The sequence below is a fragment of the Phyllostomus hastatus genome, unplaced genomic scaffold (assembly GCF_019186645.2).
Source record: "Phyllostomus hastatus isolate PE091 unplaced genomic scaffold, TTU_PhHast_1.1 phas_contig_195, whole genome shotgun sequence".
Classification (NCBI taxonomy): Eukaryota; Metazoa; Chordata; class Mammalia; order Chiroptera; family Phyllostomidae; genus Phyllostomus; species Phyllostomus hastatus.
In genome coordinates, this window is record NW_025333706.1 from 4,149,520 (window position 1) to 4,172,197 (window position 22,678).

The window sequence follows — 22,678 nt, forward strand, 5'->3', positions numbered from 1 at the left end:
GGACACCAATGTTTCTCAAACTGTTCCAAAAAATTGAAGAGTGGGAACACTTCCTAACTCACTCTGTGTGGCTAGCATTATTCTGATACCAAAGCCAAATAAACACATCACAAGAAAATTATAGACTTATATCCCTGATGAATAAGGGTGCCAAAACCCTCAACAAAATATTAGCAGAACAAACTCAGTAATGTATTAGAAGGACTATACACCATAACTAAGTGGAATTTATCCAAGGAATGCAAAGATAATTTAACATATAATAGTCAATGTAATATACCATTAATAATGCAGAAAAAGCATTTGACAAAATCTAACATTGTTTCATGATAAAAGTACTCAGCAAACTAAAATAGAATGGAACTTCCTCAATATGATAAAAGCCAAATATATATACACACACACAATATATGTGCACATACATATGTGTATACATACACATATACATTTATTTACTTAAAAACCCATAATGAACATCACACTCAATGGTAAAAGACTGATAGCTTTTCCTGTAAAATCAGGAATAAGATAAGTAAGGCTCCTTGCTTTTGTCACTTCTATTCAATATAATATTGGAAGTTCTAGCAAGAGATATTAGGCAAGAAAAAAAATAACAAAAGGCAACCATATTGGAGAGGAAAAAGTAAAATGATCTCTGTTCAGAGGTGACATGATCTTATATGTAGATAACCTTTAAAAAAATCCACCGAACAAATAAAAACATGTTATAGTTAATTCATAAATTCAGCAAAGCTGCAGTGTATGAAGTCAGCTGCATTTCCATACATTAATGATGAATGATCTAAAAAGAAAATTAAGAAAACAATTACATTTACAACAGTATACAAAAGAATAAAATACTTAGGAACAAATTTTAAAAGTTGAAAGACTAACACAGTAAGAACTATAAAACATGGCTAATAGAAATTAAGAGATAAAAAAATGCAAAGGCATCCCATGTTCATGAATTGAAAGACTTAGTATTGTTAATATGCCAATACTACCCAAGGTGATATACTGATTCAATGTAATCACTATTCAAGACTCAATGGCATTTTTTTCCAAGAAATAATCCCCTACTCAAAAAAGAGAACTATCATTAGAAGTCTCAAGAGATGGCCAATAATCAAAACTATCTTGAAAGAGAAAAACAAAGTTGGGGAACTCTCACTTCCTGGCTTCAAAACTTACAGTAAAGCTACAGGAATCAAAATAGTGTGATACTGGCAAAAGGACTGACATATAGAGCAATGGAATAGAATAGAGAATACAGAAATAAACCTTTGCACATATGGTCAAATGATTTTCAATTCAGGTGTCAAATCCATTCAATGTGGAAAGGACACACAGTCTTTTCTACAAATACTGTTAGGGAAACTGGGCATACACATAAAAGAATGAAATTGAACCCTTAACACCATATATAAAAATTAATTCAAAATGATTTAAAGGGATGAACATAAGAGATAAAATTACTAAAGTCTTAGAAGGAATCATAGGGGAAGTTTTGCAACATTGGATTTGGCAATGATTTCTTGGATACAACACCAAAGACAGGCAACGGAAGAAAAAAGTACATAAACTGGTCTTTGTGAAAATCAAAGACTTTTGTACATCAAAAGGCACTATCTACAAAGTAAAAAGACAATCCATAGAATAACACAAAATACTGGCAAATTATATATCTGATAAGGCATTAATATATTCAGAATAAACAACTGCTAAAACTCATCAACAAAAAACAACACCATTTAGCCCTGGCTTGGTGGCTTGGTTGAAGCATCATCCTCCACACTGAAAGGGTGCAGGTTCAATCCCTGGTCAGGGCACATACCTAGGTTGCAGGTTCAATCCCTGGCTTGGGTGAGAACGGGAGGCAACTGACGTTTTTTCTCTCTCACATCAATGTTTCTTTCTCTTTCTCTCTCCCCCACCCCTTCCTGACTCTCTAAAATCAATAAACATATCCTCAAGTGAGGATTGAAAAACAAATAAAAAAAGAAGAAAAGAAAAACCACAATGCTATTTAAAAATGGGTAAAGGGCTTCCTTTCGGCCAGGACCGCCATCTTCTAGTAATTTGCCAAAATGACTAACACAAAGGGAAGGAAGACAGGAACCCACTGTATGTTCTCTAGGCCTGTTAGAAAACATGGAGTTGTTCCTTCGGCCATCCATCTATATCCTAATCTACAAGAAAGCTGACATTGTAGACATCAAGGGAAGGGCACAGTTCAGAAAGGAATGTTCCACAGATGTTCCCATGGCAAAAGTGGAGGAGTCTACAGTGTCACCCAGCATGCAGTGGGCATTGTTGTGAACAAACAAATTAAGGGCAAAATTCTTGCCAAGAGAATTAAAGTATGTATTGAACATATTAAGCACTGTAAGAGCTGAGATAGCGTTCTGAAAAATGTGAAGGAAAATGTTCAGAAAAACAAGAAAGGCTGCTCCACCCAGAGATGCACACTGTATGAGAACCAACTGAAAGAACTCTGGGCTGCTGGAATCCATTCCCTATGAATTCATGGCATAGAAGTGTAAAAAATATAGAAGACCTCTGTACTAATAAAATAAATAAATACAAAAATGGGGAAAGGACTTAAATTGTTATTTTTCCAAAGAGATATACAAATAGCCAATAAACACATAAAAATATGTCAACATCACTAATCATTATGGAAATACAAATCACACCCCACACCCATTAGGATGGCTATTCTTAAAAAAATAAAAAAATAGAAATTTTGGTAAAAATGAGGAGAAACTGGAAACTCTGTGTATTATTGGAAGGAATATAAAAATGTTCAGGTACCATGGAAAACAGTTTGATAATTTCTCAAGAAATGGAAAGTAGAATTACCATATGATCCAGTGATATACCCCAAAGAACTGAAAGCACGGTCCCCAAGATATCTGCATGTCCATGTTTGTAGCGGCATTCTTCACAGTAGCTAAAAGGTAGAAGTAACCCAGTGTCCCTGGATGAATGAATAAATGAAATGTGGCATATACACATGGAATATCATTCAGCCTTGTTAAGAAGGGAAATTCTGATACATGCTACAACACAGATGATCACTGATGACATTATGCTAGACATAATAAGCCAATTATAAAAATACAATTACTGTGTGATTCCATATATATGAGGAGCTAGAGCAGTCAGCCTCATACAGACAGAGGGTAAAACAGTGGGTGCCAGAGGCTGGGCTGGGTGAGGCAAGGCGTGCAAATGGGGAGTCGTTCTCAGTGAGCACAGAGTTCCAGTTTTGCAGTGTGAGAAACTCTGGGAATGGGTGGTAGGGATGGGCAAACAACAATAGTAATGTACTATTATGTATGTTACTGCCACTGAACTGGTACTTAAAAACTATTAAGGTGACAAATTTTATGTGTATTTCACCACAATAAAAAAATGGGAAAAAAAGAATGAAGTTCTAAAACATGCTATAATACTAATGTACTTTGAAAACATTAAGTGAAGAAAGCAAAACAGGAAACGATAAATACTGTATGATTCCACTTATAAAAAGTAACTTGAGTCATCAGCTTCATAGAAACAGAAAGTAAAATAAAAGTTAATGGTGACTAGGTAACCGGAGGTACCAGAGGAGGACACTGAAGAGTTATTCCTTAGTGAATTGTTTCTGTTTTGGATGATGAAAATGTTCTAGACATGGATAGCAGTGATGGCTGTATAACACTGTGAAGATACTTAACATTATTGAACTATACACTTAAAATGATTAAAATGGTAACTTTTATGTTATTTAGATTTACCACAAAAATAAAGAAATGAAAAACCTTAGCAAGAATCCCAACCATCTGAACAACAGGGTCAGCAGGGCTGATAGATGGGAGATAGCCCAGGACAGGCTTTGAGAGCCAGTGTGGGAGGGTCCAAGTGGCAGAGCTGACACAAGCTTGCCCAGGGTTCATGGCAAGACCCTGCAAGGCCTTGGGAACATGTTAAGGATTCTCAACTTTGTTGCAGAATAACAGAGAATAAACTTGAGGAGTCCGGCTGATGGAGATGTAGCTGTCAGGAGAGTGCTGCCATCATTCAGAAGAGAAATAAGGGAGCTTCAAAGTCGGAATATGGCTGTGAGAGGAAATGAAAGAGGCTGGCCTCAATCATCCTTCGAGCAGCCAGGACTGACAACTTGGGTCAAAAAGCCAGTCCCGGAAAATTTTAGTAAACTGAAAACACCCAAATTTTGTTCTGTTATAGTAGAATTGGGCTAAAAAACAGTAAATAAAATGATCACAAGGAGATTAATAGCTATAGTATTTAAAATCATAGTGGAAACTGCAAAACATTTAGAACTGAAAGTCAAAGAAAATGCTCCATAATAAAACCTTTGCAGCTAAAACCATTTAGAGGGAATTTTGTAGCCTGAAGCCTGTATTATAAAAGAACAACTGGAAATCAATAACTGTACATCTCAACAAACTTTCTAGAACAAAAAAAGTAAGATGGAAAAAATAATTAAGGAAGAAACTAATGAAACACAATAAAGAATATCATCAAAGCCAATAATTATTCCTTGAAAAATCTAATAAAACTTTAAATCCCTCAAGAAATAGACTGCACACATATTCAGAAATCACCAATATCAGAAATGAAAAACAAGGTATCACTGCAAATCTTGCTAACGGTGAAAAGAAGATATTATGAATTTTAATGCCAATTAATTTGAAAGTAGATAAATTTAGAAATCTGATAAATTTCTAAATTTACAGATAAATTTAATAAATCTAGAATGTACTAATTGCTAGAAAAGAAGAGCTTAACAGAAAGGAAGAGAAACCCCACATGGTACTGAAACTATAAAAGAAACTGAATCCATAACTGAATCCATCCCTCAAGGAATGGTAAAAGCAGCAAAATGTCAATCACAGCATGCAGATAGGAGGAACACGAGAGTTCCCTTTGGATTTTTCAACTCCTTTGTGTGTGTGCAGATTCTCAAAATAGAAGGCCATAGGGAAACCTTCCCACATTCAGAAAAATAGCTGCCAGCTGATATGGTCTCATCAGTGAATTTTGCTAAACATTTCAGAAAGAAATAACACAATCTTGCACAAACAACTTCACAATATTGCAAAAGAGGGAATATTCCTCCAAGTAGGTTTGAGGTCGGCACAGTCCTGACACAGGAACACATCACATGACAAAATCTAAGACAGCAGCTCCTGGCTTCTGCCCCACCTGGTTCAGGTGTACCTGAGCCTAACAAGAGGTGGTCCAGGGTGCAGTGTGCAGACCTCACCCACATCTTTAGCCTAAGGTCACAGTGAGGATAGGTGGAACCGGGCCTGTGAGGACCAGGCTGCACCCACCAGATCTGGGATAGCACTACCTAGATGCCACCTGACACTCAGCTGAGACCTGCTGCTCTGCTGATGCCTATAGTCACAGCCCCACTCCCGCCCTGTCCCTTTGACCTGGCCACACCCCACTTACAGCCCGCACCTCTCCAGGGGTCGGGGGCCAGCCAGCCATTGTCTCCATGTCATGCAGCTTCTGTGTCTGCTTCAGCTGGTTGAGTGATGGCTTCAGCTGTGAAGCCCCCACTGTCTTGCTGGTCCACTCGTCCACCAACTTGTGCAGGTCATCTGTGAAAGTGCCTTTCTTGTTGTTGCTGTTGTTCACCTGAGCCTGGACATGCAGGGCAGGTGGAGGGCCTGGCTCAGGGCCTGGGACCAGGCTGCTGGTGGAGGACCCTGGGGAGGCACACACAGGCCAGGGTTGGTGACACTGTCCGCCTGTACCAGGGGCCAGCTGCAGTCATTCATACAATGGTCTTGCACAGGCTAGGCAACATCTTGCTTCAGGAGATGGTCTACATTTGGGAGCCATGTGCCAGTTTTAGACATGGTGAAGCATTTCCACAGGCCACAGGGGACTGGGCTATGTCACCCATCTCATTAGCCAGGCCAGGGAACAGGACCCCAGCTGCTGGCAGCCTGACTTCATATTCACTCTATGCATACACAGCTTGGGCCTGCCAAACCTCAGAGTGAGAGAGCTCAGGAAACTCCTGGCACAGACTGGGGGCAAACCATTCAGGCCTCTGCACTCTTAGCTCTAACATTAGAACTCAAAGGGGATGCTTTGGGGACACAGCAGCTGCTGTTATACTTGTAGCAAAGGGACAATGTCTGTGATAGGCTGGGCGACTGACAGGCTTCTGAATTTATATGGCTTGATGGTTTGGAATACAAGACACAGAAACTACACCTCTCCTCGCCAGAGCACTGGGGAAGGTACTGATAAAGGGCACAAAGCTAGAGCCTTCCATCTGTAATGTGCCTGCAATCTGGGAACCAGCAAGCGGCGGCTGGAGGAGGGGAGTCCTCAGCCATGTGCTCCAGGAGAGATGGGGCAAAGTCAAGTACACTTGCTATTCCACTGAGAGATTTGTTTTAAATGACCAAAACAGGATTTTTTACTTTTTTAAAAAATTGTGTCCCTTCCCTTCTTCCTACATATGATTTCTGGTTGGCAATTTTGAATAAGCCACTTTTTAAAAGTTCTGCATTTGATATTAAAAATAACCTAAATGACCATCTCTTCAAACAAGCCATTGCAAAATGTAGTCTACTTTAGTGGCTAACAACAAAAAAGCACAGACACAAACAGTTAAACATTAGTAACGGGATTCTGTATACACAGAACTATCTCTACATGACCATTTCAGCCAGAAAAGAAAAAAAGGAAAAGAAAAGGGCATGAGATGAGAGCAATGGGCAGCCCAGGTAGCCTGATACCTATTTTGTCCCAGGAACTCTCCTTTGGCACTCATCTTTAGCACTGCAAGGAAATAACTCATTCCTACAATTTTGGACCAGGAGCCAATTAACAATTGAAAATGCATGCATGCTCCGGAGCAGGACAGCCTCTTAGTTGTGAACTGGTGAGAATGCACAAATTCTAAGAGCCATGGAGATGCAAAGGGGTACTTAGATGGCTGTCCAGCCAGGACACTGCAAGTAGAGCAGTGCCCATAGAGGGTGGGCGCAGAGCAAGCCCACGCCTGCCTGTCCGCCAGCCCCCATGGTTCCAGGCCCAGCTGTGGAAACCCTGTTGCGAACTAGCCACAATAAAGCCCATGCGATGGAGAGTGGACAAGGGATGAAAACCGCCCCCCGCCCTGATAATTACGACTGCTGTGCTCTTTGCCTAGACAGAGACGCTTCAAGGCAGACCCTGCAAAGGAGAAAGAAACGACACAAGACCACAGAATTAGGGAAGACAGTACACACAGGGTCAAGCCACCACACTTTAAGCAAAAGTAATCAGTGCAAAGAATAGCAAAGGGCAGCAGTTCAGAGAAAAAAAGACCAGCCTCCTGGGTTCACTGAATGTCCCTGAATCAGTGTGCAGTTCACACGCGCTTCTCTGAAGGGCAGAGGTGCAGGGCCAAGCCCCAAGCTTCAGATAGAAGAGTGTGTATCTCTGGAAACATATTAAAAAAAAAAAAAGGAAGAGCGAAAAAGAAGAAAACAAAACAAAACCAAAAAAAAAAAAAAGGCAAAGCACACTGCTGGGCTTTTAAACATAGGGCTTTCAGGAGCCCCACTGTTTGAGGCAGGAAACCCTGCTAATGTCAGCCAGGAGAGTGCTGGCTCACTAGAGCTTGGCCACAAGGTCCATGGGAGGTTTTCCAAGTGCAAAAAGATACATTGTTTTGCAGGTTTGAGGCCAATCCTGGATCTCAGATAGCTGCCCTGACCAGGAAGCCAGCAGAGGGCATTAAGGAAATGCAAGAAGTCTTATAGAAAGGTAGGAGGCAGGGCTGATCCTGATTCTGTGCTATACTTGGCAGCTTCATCTGGTACTCCCTGTCCACCAGGCCATGGCAAGGTCTCCTTGTCACTGGACTACCACTAAGGGCTGCTGGACTCTGTGATCCACAAAGCCTGTCTGTGCTGACAGATACACTGACTTTAGTGTCTGGCATGCCTTAACATTCAGTGCCCAACTGGAGAGCAGATGAGCTGGCCAGGAGGGACTGCTGTACCCCAGTTACCCTGCCTTCCAGAGAGTCAGGCAGGCAGAAGTAGGGCAGGCAAGGATGGCCCAGACATCCCCAAGGTCACTCAGCAAGGCTGCACTAATGTGGGGGGCTCTGTGTTCCCACCCATGTCCCTCAAGGAGCAGGACACCCTGCACACAACCACACTGCTCCTTGGAGGGTGTTGACAGCAGCAGCATCATTCCCAACACTCTAGCCATGGAAGACAAACCGCTGCCTCCTATGTTTGAGGACAGAGGGCACAGGTCGACCAGGCAACATGAGGAACAGCTGAATGTATTGGACTCACATTCAGTTGTTCTTATTTTAGTTCTTCCTATCTATTCTGAGGCTGACTTGGGGAAAGGCAGGTGATGTTCTGCTGGGATCTTTAATGTTCAAATAGAAAGGAAAGAGCCAGGCTCTTTCTGAATCTCAGTGGGAGTGCTGAAGGGCCTTTGCTGGTCTGTGTTCCAGATGGAACCCTACTGGGAACACAGGGACCTTTGGGAACTGCATGGGGCAGGTAGGAGGGTCCTGGCTTGGTGACTGTGTAGGGTATCAAGGAATGCACATTTCCGCATTGAGTTTATGTGGTGGTGGCCTTAGCTTCTAGACCATAGTAGGTCCCTACTGATGACTGAACATGGGACTAAATACCTAGGTGGGACCCCACAGCTTAATAGCAGCAGATTCTTTCAAAAGGCTGTTCTGGGCCTGCCAGGCTAGACATCTAAGTTCAGGGTTGATTCCCATTAGCCTGTGGGAGGGCCACCCACAGCCAGCTGCCTGCCCAAAACTACCAGAGGGAGCCAGGGCCCCAGACAGACCTCAGTGGGAAGACAGAGTCGGTGCCATGGGCCACCAGAACACAGTGCTTGGAGCTGGAAAGCCATACCAGTCCATGGAGGCCTCCATGCCCATGCGCAACACAGGCCCAAGGTGACCAGGGCACAGACAGCTCCTGGTCCTCCCACCTTAACATTAAACACAAGTCAACCAGATTCGGGCCCTATACTCTTGAAATCATGCTGTTTGGCTCTGTGCAGAACTACAGCCAAGTAGCCGTCATGCGGGTGGTGGCCAGCCTCACTCCAGCAGCGCTCTGCCCGCTTCAAGCTTCCCACAGTATTTGTCCTGGCCTGGAGCTTGCCCTTTGTACTCACCAAATATACGACATTGGATGGAGAAGCCTCACCCTGGCATGCTCATTCCACACCACAATGGGGTATATGCCCCCTGGTTCCTGCCCATAAAGCTACCAGGCAGTAATGCAAGGGTGCCAGGACCCACAAAGGGCATGCCGGTTTAAACCCGCTCCATTCCTGATTTCATGTGAAGAGTGGTTTCCCCTGCAGGACTTTGTTGTTGGCCAAGTCCTTGGGAAGAGAACAGCCAGCTTCCAGACCTCAGAACTATTCAGGGAAGTGTCCATGTAGGGCAAGAAAACTCTCCCCTGCAGACTACAATAGGGAAGCACACAGGATGGCAGACCTGGTGTTCTGTCCTTGTGCAGCATGTGTCTGTAAGAGTGTTTTTTTGAAGCAAACAGCCTTCTGCCCTCACAGCCACACCAGGGGAGTCTCAGGCAGCACTCAGGCCCACAGTGAGGCGAGGCCCCATGCCACTTGCCCCTACATTCACTCTGGCATAGGAACAGTGGCTGCTCCTGGTGTGGACAACACCTCTCTACCCCCACCCGCACTGGCTGGCTGCCAGCAGGATGTCTCAAATTCAAGGGTGTCTAATGGGAACAGACTGCTTAAAAAATGGACCAGGCCCTACAGACATCCCCAAGCTTGCCATTTACCATGGCGTTCAAATACTGACAAAGACCACCTGGAACTGCAGGGCCACAGCCTCAGTGCAGACCAGCCAGGGTTCCCCATCCCTGTGTTGAGAGGCACATCTCTGCCAGGTCGGCCTTATCCCAACAGTGGCACTAGTCACTTGGTTCTGGCACAGAGAAGAAAGTGGGCAGAGAGCACCAAAGTGTTGCTCTAGGTGTCTATGTACCAAGCCACCAACTTCTCAAGCTGAGAAGTGACAAAACTTGTCCCTGAAGCAGGAACTGGGAAGTAGACACCTGTTGGCTCTGCCCTAGGGTGACTTCACCCTGAGTGTCACCACCTGGGTTGCACAGGCCTCGAAACATAGGGGCCAGCCCCTTAGACCACTCACCAAATTGCCTTGGGTGGCCTAAGCTGTGGTGGGGGCTGTGTGTGGGGTTTCCACCCTGTGCACCTTCCTCTTCCCCTGGACCCTCTCCCAAACCCACTGCAGTAGGTCCCTATAGGGAGGGAAGGAGGGAGAGAGAACATACTTGGGTGGGGGCCTGAGGGAGCTGCACAGTGGCAACAGGGGTCCCAGAGACAGACTTGCTGTAGCATAAATGCTAGGCACATTGTCAAACAACAGGAGAAAAACAAGGGCTCCATGCATAGAGAGGTCCTAGAGAATATGGGCCCTTTTTTTGGTCAGGAGGAGCCAGAGGTAGGGGAAGGACAACATGCCTAACAACAACTTCTGACCAGCAGAACACCAGGATACAATCAGTTCTGCGACCTAACCTAAGCTAGAGGGGTCCTGTAGGGTGAGAAGAAGCCTCCAAGGCTACGTCCAGGGTCTGCCCTGCCTTGGGGGCCAGGCCTCCCTGGGGGCCTGTCCACTTAACGGCAGGCCTGATCTGGTGCCCACCCCAAGGAGGCGCAGAGGCTGTGACCTCCCCATGCACTAAGTCCCTGTGCTTCCTCTCCTACTTGGGGTCACCTCCTGGCCCCCTGAAGCTGTAGGTGCCCATTTCTGACACCTCATATTCTCTGAGTTCTAGAGGAAGCTGCGATTTCCTGTACTTCCAAACTTTACACAGATTTAATCATCTCAGAGCTTTGTTTCCTATTTGTTTCAGGATAGGGAACTAAAAAGCCTTTCTCAGCTTTATCTTTAGCTTGGGCTGGGCCAGCTACCTTGCACCTCAAGCTCTAGCTTCCTTCTCCCCTGTTGCCAACCTTTCAGTCCTCTCAGACCAGCTCTGAACTTCCCTCCAGTCTCTCACCCAGGAAGCAGCACACAGTGGTTCTAGGAGCCCAGAGGGCCAGCAAGGTGGATACTGGGACCAAAGTGAGGGGTGTCCTGGCTCCTCTGGCCCCATTAGTAGATGAACAGGGGAGCTCAAGTCTTCACACCCCCGGGTCTCATGGCCATGGGCAAGAGGTCCCAGAGCAGGCCAAGCACCCTCCTCACCAGCAACCTCAGAGCGCGTTGGGTGACATCATGGCCTGAGAAGACTAGAAACTCAGCCCAGACATGCCTAAATATAACTGGGCTATGCAAACAGTAGTATCTTCATGCTCACAGCATCAGAGCAAACAAGGACTACCAGGCCAGTATGAGCCACTATATAAAATCACCCTGCCTGGACCAGTCCCCACTCTCTGCCACCAAGCTGCATTGCACATGTTCCTTTCTGGCCAGGACAGAAGCAAAACCTAGTCTCTGTCCCTACTATGCCTTAAATTTTTCTCTTATATTGGAACAGTAAGTAATCATGAAGAAGAAAAAAAAACCCCTTAACAACAAGTAGAACCAGGTACACAGAAAGGTAAAATGGCGATGACCTGAAAGGCATGTGTGGTGCTGCTTACTCACAGGTTTTTACTCCAAGTACCCTGGGAAAACCACCACCTGCTCTAATGTGCTCCCTACATATGGCCAGTGGCTATCCCAGCAGGGACACAGTTGCCCATCTGAGCATGAGATACCTAGGGATCCAGATGTTCTCGCACCACAGCCTCCAGGGCAAGAGCCATGCACATACGGGCAGAAAAGGAACACTAAGTGAACAGGGAGCCAGGATGCACCCAGGACTCCCCATTTCCTGGTGCCCCCATCCAACTCTGCAACTAACCAGCAGCCCAGGGATCCCCAAGCTGAACCAGGCATCCGTCAGTGGATGAGGAGAGCTGGGCAGTCCCTGGGCATTTTCTACCTGATCTCGGGCTTCCAACCTGGCCCGCCCACCTAGGGGGGGATGCCATGGGTCCCTTTATGGGGAAGGTTGCTCACTGTGGAAGTGGCCTCAGGTCCCAACAAGTACAATGTATCTTTATTGTACAAAAACCACATGCTCCAAATCAGCATATCCAATCCAATTGGTAAAAAGCTTAATTTTTCTGTTAAAAAAATAAAAACCTGAAAAGCCCACAGCTTGAGATTCATTTGCCAATCCATTTGAGGGGTAAAAACAATTTTGGATGGCCCTGAGTAGGTATGCCATTCCTGGGCATGAGTCCTGGGCACCAGGAAGGCATTCCAGGGACTCTGAAGACAATTGGGACTGAGGTTTGGTTTCACAGGGTTTTGCGGACCTGCATAATTGACTTCATCTCTTAGGTCCTTGAGATGAGAGGGAAACACACCAAGTAAAGTGTAGGAGCTAGAGAGAAAACAAGGAGGGGCCAGGCCCAGATGTGGCGCATGGTCGGAGGCTGGGAGTCACCTCTCCCAGAGCTGGAAGATTCTGAGATGAGCAGAGTGGGGAGAGGGGCTGGGGTGTCCTAGCTGGAGCATGTTCTCAGCATTCCCACATACAGGGAGTGGGCGGTAGGTGGACAGTACTAGATGTGGTAATCCAGGCCTTGTACAGAAGTTATAACCTCTAGTGACCTTCTAGCACTGTCTTAGCTCACTACATGCATGTCTTCAAAGTCCAGACACATGTGAAACACATCATGCATGTAGAGAAGGCCAGAGTTGTCTTTTTGTTATTGTTGGAATGGGGAACAGTGGATGCGTATATTTGCCACAATTGCAACTGAAATAAAAATACATCCAACTTTTACAACCAGAAAAAAACAAAAAACAAAAACAAGTGATCAAAGAAGTGTAGGGCACCTTGAGGGCCTGGGGGTGGGGCTGAGGCTGGGAGTAGACAGGGCAGTGAGGCTGGGAGTGGGCAGGCTGCTACACATGCTTTCAGTGCCTAGGCAGGAGCAGAGAGCATGCACTAGTGTGCTTTCTGGGGCTAGACGGGCAGGTGTGGACAGGGCTCCATTTTCCATATTAAATGAGTTCAATGGGGTAGGGGAGGAATCCTACAAAAAGTGTGGAAGGTAATGAAGACAGGAAGAGGGTGGGGAGAAACCAAGGGCCAGGTGGTGATAAAATACAGAAGAACAAATACAGACAGATGGACACAGACACGGGTCCACTGAGGAATCGAGCGCGAGGTTTGCTACTAGACTTATGGGTCACTCTCTCAGACGTTGGGTGGCAAACCGTCCAGCCTGCAAATGAATATAGAGGGAAGAGAACAGAGAGACAGGCATCAAGTACAGTCTCTGGGCTTCCTCCTACACCACCAGCCACATCCGCCTCAGTCACTTAGCATCCACGGCTGCACCTAGCCCAGCCCAGAGGACCACAGCCAGCGACCACATAATGGAAAGGAGGAAGCGTTGGAACGGAAGAGAAGCGGACCCCAGGAAAGCGTGCGGGGGAGGGGGGAGGGGCGGGGCAGTCAGACGTGGCAGTGGTCACCACCTCTCTGGACAGAGATGGCACAGGTGAAGCACCTCATCGCACAGCTGCTGTGTCCACGGCAATTCCTTCTCAAGGCCAAACTCCTAGCTCAAGAGTTGTGTCCTGGTTCCCCCAGCAGCCCTTCTAGACCCATGTTTAGTGGGGAACAGGGCAGGACAGAATGGGCAGTGCCTGGGACCTGGCACAGACCTCACAGCAGATGCCACGTCTGACCTCTCAGTGGTCCTGGTGCCTTTCCCAGGTCCCACTAGCCAAGCATACCTCCCTCTGAGCCACTTACAGCAAGACTCTGATGGCTGGGCCATCTATCTTTTCATTCAAAGGCTACCTCTACAATTACTTCTTTAAGAAGCTGTTGGCAGCCTTGGCCACAGCTCATGTCCCCTCTACGCCACACGGGCCCTACTCCACTAGCACATGCTCAGAGACCAGCAAGCTGAGAATCACCTGGGCCATGTGCTCCGCCTCCGTCACTGGCTAAGCCGGAGCAGATGTCTGCAGACAAGGAGGCCCGAACAGAGCAAGGCTGCTGGGTCTGAACTGCCTTTCCACACAGGTCTGAAGCTGCTGCAGGCCCTGCCCCGGCTTTGGTGGGGTCCTTAGCAGGAGGGGCTCTGTTGCAGTCTGACAAATGACCTGGGTGGGGAGAAGGGGGTACAGGCACTATAAGGTGCCGCAGGACAGACCAGCCAGCACAGGGTGCATCTGTCCTCCCTGATCTTTGCTGGGTGACCTTGGAGAAGCTGAGTCCCTGCAGGCAATGGGCATGTGGCTGGATTACCTATGTGGGAGTGCTGGGAAGATTAAAGAAAGTAACCACAGTCTCCACCAAATGACAACACTGTGTTGGGTCTGACTTGTGCAAATGCAGTGAAAGGACTGTGGCACATCTGGAGATGTGCACCTGAGCTCAAAGGGGGGCCTGTAAACTTCCTCCTTACTCTAATTAGTCTCTCGTTAACATTAGGAATTGGTATGGAATTTGTGTACTTCTTAAAATTTGTGGACCTCTGCCCTTCGGGTTATATATGATACCAAGGGTTTGTGGTCAGCTCACCACCAGCTTCCCGCCTCGCACAACTGAGGCTTCAATTCACTAGGTCTCCACCCCAGAGTGTGTAGGCCGGGGCCCACGTGCACCCTGAGTACCCAGGGTTTGTGATTAAGGGCTGGGGTCCTCACCACCCTTCTCCTCCCCAAAGGCTCAACCCCCACTGTCAGCTGGTGATATATGTCTGAGAGACTGGGTCAGAGGGAATAGCCCTGTCCCAGGCAGCAACCTGCAGTAAGGAACAGGTTGGGAAAGGGCAGGCTCCAATTCTGGAGACCCTGGGCTTCCTCTTCCATCATACACTGCTGCTCAGAGGTAGCTGAGTGCTCTGAGCAGAACGGCCCACTCACAGCCCTTTCCTCTTGCCACAGCATGGGGGCAGAGGCCCTTGCCCTCCACAGCCCATAGTGGCTTCCCCATTCCCATGAACAAGAGTCATGAAGCACTCTTCCAGGCCTGGGGTGGGGGGGTCTGCCCAACTACCAGCCCAGCCCCCTCCCAAGGGTAGCTAGGAGCACACAGGGCTGACCTGTACTGGAGGCCACAACCTTGAGCTGCTGCACCAACGGGTTCAGCAACTTCCCAGCCTTCAGCTTGCTCCTGCTGGTCTTTCTCCGGCGGCTGGCCGGGGGTGCCGTATGAAAAAGCCCCAGGTTGGGGGGCAGGGTCTTGCCCAGGCGGCGGTACAGGGCTTCGATTTCTTGCTTCTGCTGGCTCTGCAGTTCTGAGATTTCCTTCAGGTGTCTGCAGGAGAAGAAAAAAGGGAAAGTTAGGCAGGCCTCCTGAGAGTCCAAGGCAAACATGAGGATGGGGCAGGCAGCCCGCAGGTCACCCTGGGCAAATGGGGCCACTCAGAGGGGGCTCAGCAGCGTTTAATTAAATATCTTTCTGTCTACAACTAAACCAAGTGGGCATCACTGAGGGCCTGTAATCAGCATCCAATGACACAGAACTGTAGACCGCCAGCCTAGGGAGACTTGCTTCCCATCCAGGCTCATAATACTGCTGTATTTTAGGGCTTTTCTTTGGGGAGTTGTAATATGAACAACTTTACATATTCATGCTTGCAATATAAACCCTGCACATAAACAAAGGTGAAAAGTAAAATAATCAGTTCTCAGAATCGAGAGCCTGCTTGGGTTCATCAGGTGTTATTTCCTTCACACAATGGAGGCGTCTCAGATGAGGGAATGCCAGCAGGCCTGAACTGAGACATATGTGGTCAGCCAGGGACCAGAGCTCCAGCTCCTCCCTGCCAGGGAGACTCCCAGCTCAGGCAACACCACCCATGGGGCACAGAGCTCAACTGATAGGCCACACAGGTGGGAAGCCTAATTAAGGCCCAGATGGAAGCACTGGCTGTGGGCAAGGGTAGTTTTTAGGATAAGCCAGAGGAGACAAGGGTCCCTGCCAACCTCCCTCAGGAGTCAGTGGCCGAGCCCCTGGCTACTTCCCCACCCTTCCTGCCAACTTGGGCAGTACTGGGCCAGATACCATCCTCTCAGCAGTATCTCATGTGTCCCAGCAACCCTGGTCAGGGACTCAGCCCTTCAGCCTCACTCCAAGCCTATCTCCTTTGTGTGTGGCTATGACATAGGTGTTTTTCATGGTTGGACAGGAGGAGCCAAGTTCTACTTTTTCCTCTTATGTCTTCAACACCTACCAGGTTTGTTTTAGAAAAACAATTCTCTAAACAGCAGACTGCTGTCCTATCAGACTGAGCTTCTCACAGGGTGTGATGTTTCTAGGTGAAAGCTGGCTGGAGTAGGGGGAGGGACACCTGGTCAGCTGGGGAGCATTTGATTTAAGACTTGGGGGAGACCCTCACTCTGAAACTCCTGCCCAAAGCCCCCTCTTTCCTCCCTTCCACACAGCCACAGGGGATGCAGCAGGCCTCTCAAATCATGGGGTCCCTGGGGATTCTAAAAACTGCAAAGGCTGGGTTGGGGGAGGCACCTGTGTCTCCACAGTGCCCAGGAGGTCTGACAAAAGGCTATCTCCTATCTGGCAGTCATGATCCCCCTCAATTCAGATCCAAACCCAACCCCCTTCTAAATGGTTCCCCCTTTCTACTGGGGTCCATTGCTGTCCCATTAGGCCAGAGAGCCAGGATTTTGTATCCTCTATTTTCCCATTTCCCAGGCTCCTGGAATCCTTTCCTTTGCGGAATTTCTTCCTCTCTCCCTTCCCATCCCTGTAGCCTACCCCTTCACTTCCAGGCTCCACCCTCTCCGCAGGCTGCAGGACCCCCTCACCTACAGGCCCTGCCCCCTCAGAGTGTATAGCAGCTTCTCCCTCATTTTTTAAAAAAGATTTTATTTATTTAGAGAGAGGGGAAGGGAGGGAGAAAGAGAGGGAGAGAAATATCAATGTAAGAGAGAAACATTGATTGGTTACATCTCGTTCATGCCCAGAAGAGGGACCAAACCCGTAAGCTGGGCACATGCCCCAACCAGTGTCGAACCAGTGCCAACCAACTGAACCACACCAGTCAGGGTGCTTCTCCCTGATTCCTTGCACCAAGAGCCCCCCACTCACAATATTCTACAGCTCCTCTCACAGTTGAGGGTGACACCACATCCCTAGATGGAACCGGACACCTCAATGGCTGCTCCATGTATAGCCTTCAGCTGTCACAGTGTGCCAGGGGAGAGAGCTACAAGGTATCAGGTGCCCCAGGGCTGGTCCTGACCACCCACAGCTGGAATAAAAGGGTAGGGAGGGGCAGCTGGTTCCTCAAGGAGTGTGGACAGGGCAGCTAGTGGGCAGTGCCTGACAAGTTCTCCCAAGCCCTCCCAACAGCACAGCCTCACCCCGTCCACCCAGGGGGAGGAATATGAGAGAGGAGGCTGCTTCTGTTTGGAGTGGGCAGTTTCAGGGTCCACTACAAGAGCTCTCAGCCCACAGCCATTCCTTCTTCAGAACACCAGCCTCTCCCCACCTCAGTAACTACACTGTGGCCTCCTCTGCCCAGAAGACTTCAGGGTGCAGCTATATCTCAGGAACCTTGACCACTTGTAGAGTGTGAGGAGGGCCTGGGTCTGAGCGACACCAGAGCTGTCCTGCTAAGGGCCACAGGAGGAGGGGACAGCCACAGGAAATGGAGAGGCACAGCCCTAAGACTAGGGACCAGGCCAACAGGCAGCAGTAACAATCACCACTGCCCTGTCTCCTGGTCCAATCTCCATGTGTACACCGAACCTCAACCGCCCACTGTACCCTAACACCGTGGCCTGGAGCCCCACACCAGCAGGCCACCCACCCCACAGGACCTACTTCTCTCGAAGACTCTGCAGTTCCTTCCTGATGTCAGCATCCTCAATCTCTGAGTCATTGTCACTGCTTATGTAGGATGATTGGGAGTGGAAGGAGGTCACACTGATGGTGGGGACCTTCACACCCATCCTGCTGGGTGTCTCTGGACCTGGAGAGCCAGCCCTTGAAGACCTGTGCAGAAAGGCAGTGGCCTTCTTCACAAGGTCACTAGCCACATTGCCACCACTTCCAGGCAGGGAGCCATGCTTTAGCACAGAGCGCCTCCTACGTGGGCACTCATCCCCAGAGTCACTGGACATGGGCTCGCCAGGACAGACCTCGATGGAGGAAGCCGTCTGTACACGCCGCAGGGCCAGCTTCATATCAGGGCTGTGGGGCCCCTCCTCCAAGTACACATCAGGTGGGGCTGAGTACCGCAGGCTGTGCGGGGAGGCCAAGGTCCACTCATCCTGGGTGCTGACTACGGAGAACCGGCCCACCGTTTTGGCTGGTGAACTGCCATCCTGTTGCCCTGGCTGTTTCCGAGGAGACCCTGAGGCCAGAGCACCGTGAGTCTGGGGGTGGCTGGCCTGGCTGCCCTCGGTCAACATCCTGGGGCAGCGCTGCATGGGCTCGGCCGCAGTTTCCCTGGGGACCCTGCCGCTCTGGTCTGTGAGCTCCAGATGTGCAGGGATGGCAGAAGCAGGGGTATCCTTGGGAGATAGAGGAAAGGAAAAGATTCCACGCGAACACCAGCAGAGAGCAAACTCCACCAACCAGCTGAGAATCTCAACATCTCATCACAGAAAACTACCTACCTGAGGGGCACTGGGTGCTGCAGGTGAACCTGAGGCTACCCATCCTCCATCAGAGCCCGAAGATGTTGCTGCTGTAGGAACATTAAAATCATTATTTGGGCTGGTGCCGAGGACAAACGCAGGAATGGCTCAAGGCCAGCTGAATCATGGTGAAAGGAAAGCCGATGGGAGGGAAAGGGAGCCACAGTGAGAAACTGTCCTAACCTCCAGCCCCCTAACTTCACAGGAGATGCCCTAGAATCTGGGGAAGGGAGAAGCTGTAAGCCCACTACCACTCAGGTCCCTGCAGGCACATGCTCCAGGTCTTCGGGCACAGTCAGGCCCTCTACACACCTGACAGTGTCACTCTGTCTTACTTGCCATCTCTGTCACCTGATGTCATCACCCTATCTCTCCCTGATATGTTCTGATGAAAAATGGATTTTGTGAGGTTCTGGAAGGAGCAGATCAATAGGGCTGATTCCTAGCCCAGCTGCTTGTGCCTAGGGAAGGTCCATGTCATCCAAGTCTGTCTCAGTTTCCCTGTCTACAGAATAGGAACACAGCATATTTCTGACCTGCTTTCCCAGAACTGCTGTGAAAAGTGAATGATACATCAGGAGCTGATGTGTGGGAGACTGGCCTGAGCTGAGACCCACACACGACAAAAGAAAGACATGGCAGGCCAGAGCTGTGTGTCAGCCCAAGCAGGACTAACATGCTACAGTGGGGTAGTGATAGGAGCTAACAGAGCCTTCGGCCAGGCTAAGGGGAGGGGGCTGTCATCCATTTCCGCAGTGGGCTTTCTCTTCTTGGTGCATGAACACACACTGATACATCAGCAAGGGCTCTGCCATGTTTGGTTCCCACCCAAGGTGCTGTGTGATGAAAGGCAGGGATGCAGAGTGCTCTGAAGAAGCAAGGAAGGATGGAGCATCTCATGCACAGTGGGGACAGAGCCAGTGGACCTGGGGCTCATTACCTGTCACTGGTGAGGATGCAGCCTGCTCCAATGCCACCTCTAGCCCAGGGGCCAGTTCTGACTTGTCCAACTGGAGGAAGAAACACAAAGGAAAGAGCCAGAAGCCTCACTTACTGACATCTCTGCAGCTAAACTGCAAATCATCTCCTCCCATCCCAGGGTGGGCTCCCTGTCCTGAGGCTGGAGCAGGGCCCCCACCCAGGTGCTCCACATACACCACTTGATGCCAGCCAGTTCCTGACCCTGCACCCACACACCCCATGTTCCCAAACAGGCCACTTGTTGCAAAACACACTGGCAGGTCAGGCTCAGAGATGGGACTTGGAGAATAGGACAGGTGGGCTGGGGTGAGGCAGCTCTGCATGACCAGACTTGATCAGGCTCCCACCTCTGTCCAGACCCCTGACACAGGATAGCACCTCTGGGCAAGGCCAGTACTCACCACAAACTGGGAAGGCAGGGCCGGGTCCCCCCTGGATGCCTCTGTGTAAGGCCGATCCCCTCTTGGGGGCTCCAGGATGAAGTCTCGGTCACCCATCTCCACAGGGGTCCCGGCTGAGGTCGAGGAGGTGGGCACATGCTCCTGGTAGAGCAGATTCCGGAGCTTCTCATCGAGGCTTTTGATGGTGCTGTCCACGAAGCCCACTCTGGGAGGTGGCCCTTCCCCATCTGACTCCAATGGTTGGGGGAGGGTGGTGGACCCTAGTGGGGGGCTTGGGAGCTGGGAGGTAGCCAGGCTGATGCCCCCCACCACATTAGACAGTGGAGGTAGGGACTGGCCCAAGGCAGGCTGAGGGGTCCTGCTGGAGGCACTGGGTGCAGGGGTTGGAGCTGGCAGGGACTCCACCTGGGTGCTGGCCTCCCTGGCTGCAGCAGGCTCCCTGAGACCTGTGAGGTGATGGGGGAACTCTGGGGGGGAGGTGCAAGGCCCTTGGGGTATATCTGGGAGCCTTGTAGCAAGCTGGGCATCATCATAAGTCTCTGCCGGTGGCTGGGGAGTCTCACACTCACTGGCCATCCCCTGAGAGGTCACTGGGCCCCCTGCCTGCATGGCCGCCCCCCTTGCTGGTTCTAGCTTGGGGCTGGCAGCTGGTGCAGCCATTTCCTGGGGCATCACATTCATGGAAGGGGAGGATGGCACCAAAGGGGCTGGTGTGCCCCCAGGGGTGTCCCTGGGGCCTGCTTGGTTCAGAAGATGCAGACCAGCTGGGATGCCAGGTTTTTCCTTCAAGGACAACTGGTCTTTAGAGTGTGCTGCATCTAGAAGAAATAGGAAAAATGCCTCTGTACCGGCTTCCCCTGGTCCTACTGACCTGGCACTTCACTGGCCAAACACATGCCCTCTGTGGGGCGACAGCACCCCCAACACTGGTCTCTTCTTTTCTCTGATGCATCACCTTCAAAATAGGGAAAGTTTTAACAAACAGCCCTTAGAAAGAATTATAATTTGGCTCAATACAATAAATTTTATAGCATGGCTTCTTAGAATAAGATAGTTGAATGAGTTCTGTTCAAATTCTTAATAGAAAGTAGTAACATCAAAGGGAACATTACTCTTTTTTTATTATTCTGTTTTTTATTTTACTGTTGTTTAAGTACAGTTGTCTGCATTTTCTCTCTACTGCTCCCTGCCACCCCAGCCATCCCCACCTCCCTCCCCTGACTCTACATCCACCCTTGGTTTTGTCCATGTGTCCTTTATAGCTGTTCCTGAAAACCCTTTCCTGCTTCCACCCCCACTCTGGTTACCTTTTATGTAGCACCAATATAGAATTACATTGAGAAATCATGATATGCATTCAGCTCTGAGCATCTTAGTACATGGCATGAATTATGTACGTATTTCCACTTGAAGAGTGATTAATGTTGAAACAAATAATAAAAGAATGAATACCTTAAGTTGGTACCAACTCAAACAAGTAAAACTTTGTCTTGAAATGAACAACATTTTCTTTAAATGAAAAATAAAGCTTTTGTGAGACTACCATGATAGTTAAGTATTTACAAAAACGCTTTCTTAAACTTGGCTGCAAACTGGAATCACCTGGAAGGCACAGGAAGATGATGGTGGGTCCCATCCACAAAAATTCAGATTTCACCCTGTGAGGCAGGGCCCACCCAGGGTTCTTTAATCCTGTTTGTTTCCTTTCTTTTTATTATTTCTTTCTCTTTTTCTCCTCTCCCTCCTCTCATTCTTTATGTCTTACCCCCACATTGCACTATCCAGGGCATCCAGTAAGATACTGAAAATAAGTGATGATGATGTGTATCCTTATACTGGTCTCCACTTCAAAAAGAAAGCATTCAACACATCACCAATTAAGAATAATTTGCTATTGTTTTTTAAATGAAAATCCTTTGTCAGATTAAACAAATTCACTTTTTTACTTGTGCCCCTATTACTTAAAGGTATTAATGGACAAACACAGGGAAGATGACGTGAAGACACACAGGGAGAACCCCATGTGACCACAGAGGCAGAGACTGGAGTACTGCATATACAAGCCAAGGAATGCCCAGGATTGCCAACACCAGAAACTAAGAGAAAGGCATGGAACAGGCCCTCCCCTAGAACCTTCAGAGGGCGCATGGCATTGCTGACACTTTAACTCAGTTTTCTAACTTCTGTAACTATGAGAAAATACATTTCTGTTGTTGTAAGTCACCCCATTTGGGCTACATTGTTAACCCTGGGAAGATAATATACGGACTCCATAAATATGAAAATATTGGCTCAGAAAAAAAATCAACTCAAGTAAATAATAAATGACTGAACTCCAGCAATGGTGGTGAAAAGACTGGCAGATCCTCTCCTCCCAAAACAACTATCAAACTGGACAACATACTTATTGCAAAACAACATTTATTTCAGCACTTTGGAATAGCTCAAAAGCATACAGCAAACTGAGGAGCATTTATTTAGTAAAAATTGGTGAACTTTGGATAAGAACAGTAGGAGTCTTGTTGTCTCCTGCAGCCATTATCACTCTAAAGGTTGCCATTCCAAAAAAATGTAAACACACAAATGA

The 22,678-nt window shown here is 48.3% G+C and overlaps 1 protein-coding gene across 12 annotated transcripts in view; it reads right to left on the reverse strand.

Annotated features, from left to right (window-relative positions):
* WNK2 (WNK lysine deficient protein kinase 2) overlaps positions 1–22,678 on the reverse strand; it is a 132,241-nt gene that overhangs the window by 24,269 nt on the left and 85,294 nt on the right. For 4 of the 12 annotated variants that reach the window (XM_045833832.1, XM_045833830.1, XM_045833828.1 and 1 more), the window contains 9 exons: positions 20,092–20,909; positions 19,650–19,719; positions 18,689–18,759; positions 17,892–18,583; positions 15,145–15,359; positions 14,012–14,200; positions 13,210–13,308; positions 7,171–7,215; positions 5,470–5,729 (listed from right to left, as the gene is read on the reverse strand). In XM_045833832.1, the coding sequence (XP_045689788.1) occupies positions 5,470–5,729; positions 7,171–7,215; positions 13,210–13,308; positions 14,012–14,200; positions 15,145–15,359; positions 17,892–18,583; positions 18,689–18,759; positions 19,650–19,719; positions 20,092–20,909 (2,459 nt within the window). The remainder of the gene's footprint in view (positions 1–5,469; positions 5,730–7,170; positions 7,216–13,209; positions 13,309–14,011; positions 14,201–15,144; positions 15,360–17,891; positions 18,584–18,688; positions 18,760–19,649; positions 19,720–20,091; positions 20,910–22,678) is intronic. The other 8 variants (XM_045833835.1, XM_045833834.1, XM_045833827.1 and 5 more) reach the window with 7 other exon arrangements.